This window comes from Ammodytes marinus (assembly GCF_949987685.1).
Source record: "Ammodytes marinus genome assembly, chromosome: 8".
Classification (NCBI taxonomy): domain Eukaryota; kingdom Metazoa; phylum Chordata; class Actinopteri; order Uranoscopiformes; family Ammodytidae; genus Ammodytes; species Ammodytes marinus.
This window is the reverse complement of record NC_137212.1, coordinates 21,588,283-21,597,385: the sequence shown is the minus strand read 5'-3', so window position 1 is coordinate 21,597,385 and position 9,103 is coordinate 21,588,283. Positions and strand designations below refer to the sequence as shown.

Here is a 9,103-nt window from a genome sequence, read left to right as displayed (position 1 = left end):
GCGAACTTTTTAATCTGGGGATTTAAAGCACATCACATGCTCAGACTGGGCAGCGGGGCGCTCAGCACAACAGGCAAACTGCTGCAACAAAATACATGCTGTGGATGGAACTATTCACCCCGAAATGACCGAGGAGAACATTGAATAGCCTACCTACACACACACACGGCAATGCAAGCGAACTGTAAGGGAGTTTAGGATCGCCGGAGAAGTGCGTTTAAAAAGTCCTACCGGGAAAAGGGAAACTTTTTTTTCTCTCTCTCTCTCTCTCTGGAAACCTGACAATTGGAGGTGAAAAGATGACGCTCAAGTACAGCCAGCGGTCTCTTATAGTGCTGTCTTTAATGGGGATTTTATCGGCCATCATGTCCGTGTTATCGGTGATTTTGATTTTCCAGCTGCAATCTCAGCAGACGGCCGTGAAGGAGTCTCCCCCGTCCACCTCCGCGCTCATACCCGCTCACTTCTGGGCCGTGCTGCTGCCCGTCTCCACGGTGCTCTCTGCCCTGTCCCTCACCCTCAACCTAAGCTCTGTGGTGGTGTGTCTCCTCCACAGCTATTTCTCGACAGAGGTCTGCAGAGGAGAGCAGGATACTGAAAGGTATTTTGGCACACATGTAAACTGCTACCGCGGCAGCCGCTTCACTCACTCGTAGTATGCTGCTGTTGAGCGAAATGGTTCATAAACAAGATAGTTCCGGTCAGTTCTGATATACTGGGGGTCACGTTCCAGGCAATTGACGCACCTGTTTTGTCATTATTGTTAATGAGTGCGTTATCTGAGAACCACCACGTAGGCAGGCTTTCCAGCAAAGCGACCTTCCAAGCTATATAAGGCCTATTAAAAGATGAATTACGTTTTTCCTTCTTCTCCAAAACATAAGTTGGATTTGAAAGCAATAAAACGATCCACTCCTGCTCAATCCAACACACATGCGGCAAAGTTAGGCCTAATGCACTAAATGTTAGCATATTATTACCTTGTAATTGTCACTTGTAGGCAAAAAGGTGCAATAAATGACCAGCAAAAAAGAACCCCTTGTACTAGGTAAAGCAATCAAATACAATAACCCTATAATAAATCCCGCCAAAGGCAAGTTTCATTTTGAGTTGTTATTGTGGACACTATGCAAGAGATGCAAATTTGACTTAGCCTAATTCAAAACATTTGAGACTGTAATTTGTGGTGTGTGTTGTGAAAAGCAAAACAATGTCCCACAATTTCCAAGGAGACACAAAACAAAACACAGCCTAAAATAAGACCACTGAATTGAATTAATGCCCCTGCAAAAAACAATTATTTTAGGAAAGGTAATAATTATTGTTATAAGGCTATAATACTCAATTGCATTACATCCTACATAGGTTGGTTTCTATTTTTTTTTGGTTTGCAGTCAGTGTACAACGCTTGCTGCTATAATTAGAAAAGCACATCTCATCTGTCGAGCACACAATCTTCTTCAGTGGTTCTCTGTATACCACAGCAGATCCTAGGTTGACCGTCTTAAGTTTTATAAAAAATAAAAATTAGTTTCAGAAGCAGCATCAAAGGGCCTATCTTATGTGTCAGAGTGCAGAGGCCCGCACTGCAGTGTTGTTGGCCGACCCCCACCTCTCAACTCCTCTGAATACCACCTAAACAATGGCCTTCCTCTCATTATGCACCCAGCGCACGGCCTCTAGCTGGCCCTTTCCCACGTAGGTTTACAAATCCAACAGCAGACCCCAGGACCTCCCTAATGACAGAGTGGACATTCCAAGAGAATGTGAATAATAATGAGCTTTACTCAATATCAAGCATTCAAACAGATCCAAATAAACAAAAAACTAAATGTTTTCAGGTATATACAAACTTATATGTGGAGAGAGACACACAAAAGATTATTGTCAACACAAATTATGCTGCATCATCTTCATTTATGCAATGATAAGAAGTAGCAATGTTAAAGTGTAAAAATGCATGAGCCATACCAATGAACATATGACATTTGTGTCCACAGAGCAGACTGGTTCCTTTTGGATAGCAGAGCTGTACGACACGTGGCTATTGGACTGTTCTGCCTGGGTGTTTCTGTCTACTTGGCCGGTAAGAAGAAGTGTTTAATATAAGTTATTGTGTTATTGCCTTCTTCCACACATTCATAGGATTTTCTTATGCATGTATATTTTAAGCATTTATATTCTGCATGTAGGGTAGTTTTCAGTCTTTACCCTTTAACACAAAACTGGAAAACAAATGTCCAAAATATTGGCAGTGGCGAAGAGTGTTGACAGCAGGGGCAATACCAGCATGGCTGCTGTCTCTCTGGTCCGTCCAGCGAGTCCAAGAGAACAATGCGTTCTTTGAGTGGCATCCATGACTTAAGTTTTTTTAATGCTGAACCTGGCATCGCTGTAGTGCTCTGTTCCACTGAGCGGCTTGTACCGGGCTGGGGGGGGGGGGGGACGTGGGGGGTTACTGGAGGCAGTCACTCCATTGTGATGAGGAGGGGTGTTGCCCTTATGACCCCACTTCAGCCTTAATCAAGAGGTGGCTAGGCAAGGGACTGCACCAACTCAGGAAGACAGTCACATCCCAGAACTGTGCTTTTCTCCCCCTTCCTTCAGCATTCCTGAGTCCATAGGCCTTTTCCTGGAGATAAAGATAGGACAATTCAGCTAAGAATAGCTTGCTTTTATATGGCATGTCAACACAATTAAAAACATGTTTGTACAGCATCCAATTGCTGTGATGTGTTAACTAGAAGCAAACTGATAACTTTTACAGTCTTTCCATTTATGGTTATTTTGCCCCTTAACCAAATCATGATGATTGTTTGCTGATTATTTTGTCTTTCTGTGTATATAAAATCTCAGAGTGTCTACAACATTCTTCTCTTTGTTGGCAGCTATGTCCATCTTTATGCTCCTGATATTTGAGATGGAGACAGGCATTGCAAGCGCTTGCGTACTCGCCTCTGGGATCTTAATACTACTGGTCTTTGTGATCCACTCTCTGGTCAAAGCTTCCCATAGCGTCAAGCACTATCACAGCGACAACCGCCTCGACACCCTTTACCAGAACGACCATGGGGCCAGCAACGCGGCCCTCTCCCGACCTTGTGAGCTCAAAATTGGCGTGGACCAACCAAGGATACAGCGCAGCCAGTCTCACCTCCAGCATCAGATCCCCTACCCTCAATATGTCAACCCAAGACAGCGGGAACAGTACCAGCAACAGCAGTACTCCCCCGCTGCAGGGTCCCAGGGCCACGCCAGCGATGGCAGCAGTGGCAGTTGTCCCCGAATGCACAGGACCCTGTCAACTGAATCTGCTTTACTGCAGGCTCAGATTAAACCCTGGAACGGGGTCAACAATGAGATGAGGAGCGTCCTTGCACGCAAGTCAGGAATTTCCGCAAAAGACTCTACACTTGTGTGACATAAAGGAAGCGGAGCTCGTGGTTTTAGACACTGATGATGTTTATCTCGACTGATTGCAGACAACATGGGACAGAGATTGGACTTTTTTGTCCTCATTTCCTGTTCAGATTTTGAAGCATTTTTAATTTGATTTGAACATATTGAGCACAACTTTTGTATATTTTGTAGTTTTTTGTATGAATGATTTTGATTTAAATATCAATACCAATGTTGCCCATGTACCAATCTGGCAAAGGTTTAGCTTTCCATGTAATAATGTAAATACTTTTTGCCAAATATTTGTGCACACCGTGCAGATGTTTTATTATATGTTGTTCAAAATTCTTTCCTATCAGCCTTAAAATCTTGACTTTTAGAGAACATAATTCAGTGTAAAAGAAGGATGTTCTTGACATTAAAATGATGTTCACAAAAACCCATTAACTTTAAATGTTGTTTAAATGCAGATCGTAATGGTATGTCGAAATACAGGCCTGAATGTAGTTATATCATGTCTGGAAGAACTACTAACCTTGGACACCTCTGTCCAGAGGTCATGAGGAGGTGGATGGGGCATGTGGAGCAGAGACAAGGGGACTGGGAGGGGGGATGACATCACTTAAGCTTCATGCGGGTGTAAGTGGGAAAAAAATGAAAAGGAGGAAAAAACAAATAAAACTGAAAACATGAAGCGCACATGAATAATCAATAGTTAAGAATAGGTCTGCTAAATATTGTGAAGTTATTGGGGAACATAAATAGTCATAAGCTCAAATTATACAAATTATTATAAATGAAATGAAAAATAAATAAATAATGGAAACAAAGGTTAAAAGTGAATAAAGTTGTGCTGTGGAGCACAAGATGAGAAATGAGGATTTTTACCCTCAACAAATAAGTCAATTATCTAAAGAGAATTAGGAAAATGTGAAAGTACAAGAACCGTTTCTACTTTTATAGGGGTTAGTGGTATTGACAAAAAACTAATATCTCATTATCTGGCTTTAATATTTAGTTTGTAAAGATAATTGTGTATTTAACACCACTCCCAGAGATTACAGTTCCTCCGCCGAATGATTGAGGAACCAACACTGAATACAGGCAAAAGTATATTTTGAGAGCCACACATATATAACTCTGCACTTGTGAGATAAAGGCATTGAGTTTTGTAGGGATGTGTTCAATTACTACTGTCATACCATTCAAATATCTTACACTAACAGTCACTACATTTGCGTACAAGTTTCCAAAAATGGGTTCTAAGTGACACTCACTAATAAACAGTCTTAGGAGGCTCTTACTTTGAAGTAGCTACAAGCATGTGTCGTATACAGCCACCGAAACGAACTTTGCTATTAGAAAAATGCTGTTCTGCATTTGAATTTGCAAATTTTTTACAGTTCCTTCATAACTACTTTTTAATCAGAAAACTTAAAAAATAGACATCATTTCCAAAAAAGCCCAGTGAAATGGTTAAAGGCCAGCGAACAATGATGCTCATATTTGATAAATCCACAAATAACAACATTAACGCTAAGATAACTGAGACACAGATTAATTAAGGCATGATGGCATTACAATAATATGTTACTGTAATGCAGAGCCGGCCCGAGGCATAAGCGAACTTTTTTTTTTTTTAGTTTGTGTGTTTGATATTAACATCATACTATGCAAATGTGAGTTATCATACAAAAAAAGGAATAAAATGTTTTGGTCTAGATAATTAATAGCCTAAAAATGTAATCAGTTCATCTGGGAGGAAATCCGAAATTATCTGATCATGTCACATTCACATCCATGCACAGTGTGTATTGAGTTTATTTAAAAACAATTGGAAATGGGGCTGCCCTCAGTTGCCCATGCACTGTGTATAGTCTATAGCCTATGTCAGCCTTGTCTGTGGAAAAAAAGATACAGTAGCTGGACAACAGAGTTCTTCTGCTTCGTTCCTCACACTGCATTTAAATGCATTCACTATATTGCTGAGAAATATGTCCCGTAAAAGAAAAAGAGCTCCAAGCCCAACCCATAATATTTTATTTTATATAAATATTTTTATGGAAAATCCATGTGTCCTTCTTCAATAGCTTCTAATTCATATGACCCAGTGTCTCCAAATTATTTGTTCACACAAAATTTCTCAGATTTAGCCTCTTAATTTTCCTCTCAAAGTGCACCAGATTCATGCATTTCACTTTAAAAAGGTTAAAAAAATCTCCCGGGGGGGCATACCCCCGGACCCCCCTAGGAGGGTCTGAATCTCGGCTGTCTAATATTTTCGCACAGCCGCACAGTGGAGGCACTAGCGGAAAACACTGGGTGTGTGAATGATATTTAACAAAGATCTATAGTTTCAGCAGCGCTAACATTGGAGAGGGGCCCCCTAATCATATTTCGCTTAGGGCCCCCTGGAGGCTTGGGCCGGCTCTGCTGTAATGTCATTATAACCTTAAACCATCATATCACCCACACTCTTTGAACACTACCATGTCCAGCCGTGTTCACTGCTGCCTCCTACCTGCGTCCTTGAGAGTTGCTGATCTTCTCCTTCATGTTGATGGCTTGGCGGAGGAGGCCATCAATGCTTTTGAAATACAAGCTGCTGTTCGTCATGCTTTTCACGGCACTGAAAAGCCAGACAGATACACTCCAAATGTTAGCAGTCACGACAGTGGCGGTCCGTGGGGATTCTGCCAAATTGTATGTGTTGGTGCTACTTCTCACCTGCAGGCATACTCCACGCTGTAGATGGCTCCTTGACTCTGCTCCTCCCAGCTCTGCATGTCGGTCTGTGCCATAGAATATCCATTGAAAAAAAAAGAGTAGACCTATTAGACTAGCAGTGGCATTGTTTGTGTTTAAAAACAGTACACACCGTTTCAAAAAGTGGCAGACCAGAACATTTCACACCATGCACACAAACACACATTCTTCTTTGCAGTTGCTTTGAATTCTGATTTTAAGAAGAACAAGAAAGAAAGTTATAACACCTGTTAACAACCAACTTGAAAGGTTGTTTATTGTTGGGTGAGGCCAAATCTGATTTAGTTATGTTGATTCCCTGATAATATGGCATGAACATCAAACACTAAAATAAAAAGTTCCCCGTCTCTGGATATTGGAATAGCACGATTTAAATAATTTTGTAGAAGTTGCTTTTTCTATCAACGTTGTTTTGCATTGAGACTCTATACAACAATGAAGCAAAGCGTGAATGGGTGAATACCTTGTGTTGCACCAGTTCAGGCAGGGACCTCCTGACATGTTCCTGCAGTCTGTACAGAGCCACCGATGGCTCGTTAGCCAGGACGTACATGCTCTCCGTAAATTTGTCAGAAACTGCAGAGTCAAACACGAAAAGAAAAAATGCATAGAATACACGAGCGGTGTAAGAAAGCCCTTAAATCAATACAGGAAACAGCCAACAGTAAGTGACATGGACAAACAATGATGGTAAACAAAATACTGGCGCAGCATTAGCTTAGCGGCTAGCTTAGTAGCATCGTTGCAAGGTAACAATGAGGTTAGTAGGTGTAGCTCGTTTATTTAGCAGACGTATACCTCTGCGAACTTTCAGCTGCATCTCCTGGTCCTCCATAATTAAAACTGGCTGTCACAGTCAGAAAGCAGAACCATGCAATGCAGTCGTGCGCGAGTCGATTCCTCTTTATAGGTCCATGGTCGATTCAGCCGATTCCAGCTTCTTCCGTATTTGTTGTTTTGTGCTACACGAAAATATTCCGGACAGAAACATCGACTGTAAAAACAGTTCTTCCTTCCTATAGTACCAAATGAATGCTATTGTACGTTACGTGGGCTTGAATCAAACGCGTTCTCATTTATTTTGTTAAAATACTTTTATTTATTAAATAGCCAACCACCTGAGAGATACTTAATGTGTCTCGGCGCACTCCGGTGGGCAGCAAGGTCCACCTTTGTACGATAAGAAATCATTTACTTTCAGTTTTGCCAAAAGGAAGTTAGCGCACATTAGGTAGCGAGCCTCGATGTGGTGAGTGGACAATGTAATGTGCTTTATAAACTAATTTGGAGTACTTTTCCTCGTTGGCAGTGTCACGGCATTTAGTTGTTCCCTTCTTGTTCTCATTGCAGTGGTCATGGAGGCCGGAGGTGATGAAGAGGCTGCAGATGGCCAAACCTTGCAGTCATCTAAAGCTAATATCTGCCCTTCCGAGTCCACAAATGACAGGTCCAATGGTTTGTGTTTTATCTTTCTTATACGCTTCCTATCTGTAATCACTTTCTGTATTTAGCTTTTTTCTTCAATGAACCTGTGTTTGCAGCCCTGAAATAGTCAATTAAATAGTGAATATCTTTGCTTCTTCCACTGATATAGCTGTGTTCCTCCTGATTGGGCCAGTGGCTCACGAGAACATGGATGTGGATGAAGACGGTTTGTTCAATCACTCCACCACTCTGACCAACAAGCAGCGTGGGAATGAGGTTACAGTGCGTCCAGCAACTTTAGACGGTAAGTAGCCAGTGGCAAAGATGCAAAGAAGTTCACGTATTTTAATTTGTCTCTTTAAGTTATTGAGACTTTATTTCCATCAGTTCTGTCCATACACCAGCTGGCAGCTCAAGGTGAGGTTTCTCAAGTGGCTGCACACCTGAGTAAAGGTGAGGAATATGGTTGTCACTACTCGTCATCAGGCAGTAATACAAAGCAAATGTTGTCCATGATCATAGTGATTGTCTGTGGTCTGTTTTTATTTTTCAGACAGTTCACTGCTCAGCAAACAGGATGAACGGGGCTTTACGCCTCTCATGTGGGCAGCAGCGTTTGGAGAGAAAACTGTGGTGGACTTCCTCCTGGAAAAGGTTAGAAACAAGTGACTGTCGTCCAGAGGGTCATGCAAATGTATAAGGACACAAACATTCACTATCTCACGGATTTCTGTTGTAGGGCGCAGACCCAAAAACAATTGCAAGGGAGCGAGAGAGTGCCCTCACACTGGCCAGCTCCGGAGGTTATGTGGACATCGTTGAGTCTCTTCTCAGACATGGAGTGGACATTAACACTTATGACTGGGTACATAATTACCTTCTTTGACATGTCTTACTCTTAACAAATCCATACTTTATTAATTTTGGAAAGCCAAGGATTTGTTGAAATACAACTAAAATAGTATAAATTTGGTTTATAATTAACACTTTTTCTTCAGAATGGTGGAACTCCTCTTCTTTATGCTGTACGAGGGAATCACATCACATGTGTAGAGGCACTCTTAGGTACACTACATATCTGTGTTAAGTTGTGATCAATTCTGGTTAACGATTTGAATGTTGTATGAATTGCCATTACTGTACTCTCTTGCAGCCAAAGGGGCAGACATGACCATTGAGTCTGACTCTGGGTACAGTCCAATGGCCTTAGCTGTTGCCCTAGGACACAAAAAGAGTATGTATTGTCTTCTTATACCTAACAAATACTTTGTATTTTTTTTATATAAGGGGATACTGTAAAAACATCTTTGCTGAAATAACTTTTTCATTTCTTTTGTTTCCTAGTTCAGAAAGTGTTGGAGGGCCATATTCTTAAACTCTACAAGCCACCATCATTACACTTATTAAAATAAATTGATGGAAAGGAGAGTCTCACACAGTTGATCTTGGATCTATAACTAGCTATCATCGCTGCTGCAACTTCTACAAGACCTTTCAGACACAATAAGAAGTA

At 41.4% G+C, this 9,103-nt stretch overlaps 3 protein-coding genes across 5 annotated transcripts; 2 read left to right on the top strand and 1 right to left on the bottom strand.

Annotated features, from left to right (window-relative positions):
• Nucleotides 1-299: 299 nt before the first annotated feature.
• On the top strand, nt 300-3,618 carry tmem221 (transmembrane protein 221; the record flags this gene model as incomplete). Its single annotated transcript, XM_080033053.1, has 3 exons — nt 300-601; nt 2,001-2,086; nt 2,889-3,618. 3 exons carry the CDS (start codon nt 300-302, stop codon nt 3,419-3,421), a joined length of 921 nt encoding a protein of 306 aa, XP_079889179.1. The 3' UTR covers nt 3,422-3,618.
• Nucleotides 1,817-7,104, bottom strand: borcs8 (BLOC-1 related complex subunit 8). 3 transcript variants are annotated; one of them, XM_080033056.1, is made up of 6 exons: nt 6,964-7,104; nt 6,629-6,741; nt 6,127-6,191; nt 5,921-6,028; nt 3,935-4,026; nt 1,817-2,632 (listed from the first exon to the last, which is right to left on the bottom strand). In XM_080033056.1, the coding sequence occupies exons 1-5, from the start codon at nt 6,998-7,000 to the stop codon at nt 3,957-3,959; spliced, it is 393 nt and encodes a 130-aa protein (XP_079889182.1). In that variant the 5' UTR covers nt 7,001-7,104; the 3' UTR covers nt 1,817-2,632; nt 3,935-3,956. The 3 variants fall into 3 exon arrangements, with proteins under 3 accessions (XP_079889182.1, XP_079889183.1, XP_079889184.1); XM_080033057.1 differs by having other exon boundaries at nt 3,935-4,020; XM_080033058.1 differs by lacking the exon at nt 3,935-4,026.
• On the top strand, nt 7,098-9,070 carry rfxank (regulatory factor X-associated ankyrin-containing protein). Its single transcript, XM_080033054.1, has 9 exons — nt 7,098-7,414; nt 7,516-7,620; nt 7,760-7,894; nt 7,978-8,043; nt 8,144-8,244; nt 8,330-8,455; nt 8,589-8,655; nt 8,744-8,824; nt 8,935-9,070. The coding sequence occupies exons 2-9, from the start codon at nt 7,521-7,523 to the stop codon at nt 9,000-9,002; spliced, it is 744 nt and encodes a 247-aa protein (XP_079889180.1). The 5' UTR covers nt 7,098-7,414; nt 7,516-7,520; the 3' UTR covers nt 9,003-9,070.
• Nucleotides 9,071-9,103: the final 33 nt, after the last annotated feature.

Coding starts and splice junctions, on each gene's coding strand:
- borcs8 (XM_080033056.1), bottom strand. CDS start 7,000: ATGGAGGACCAGGAGATGCAGCTGAAAGTTCGCAGAG. Junction 6,742..6,963: donor GCAGCTGAAAGTTCGCAGAG/GTATACGTCTGC, acceptor TTGACTCTGCAG/TTTCTGACAAATTTACGGAG. Junction 6,192..6,628: donor CTGAACTGGTGCAACACAAG/GTATTCACCCAT, acceptor TCTATGGCACAG/ACCGACATGCAGAGCTGGGA.
- rfxank (XM_080033054.1), top strand. CDS start 7,521: ATGGAGGCCGGAGGTGATGAAGAGGCTGCAGATGGCCAAACCTTGCAG. Junction 7,621..7,759: donor CACAAATGACAGGTCCAATG/GTTTGTGTTTTA, acceptor CCACTGATATAG/CTGTGTTCCTCCTGATTGGG. Junction 8,825..8,934: donor TGCCCTAGGACACAAAAAGA/GTATGTATTGTC, acceptor TTTGTTTCCTAG/TTCAGAAAGTGTTGGAGGGC.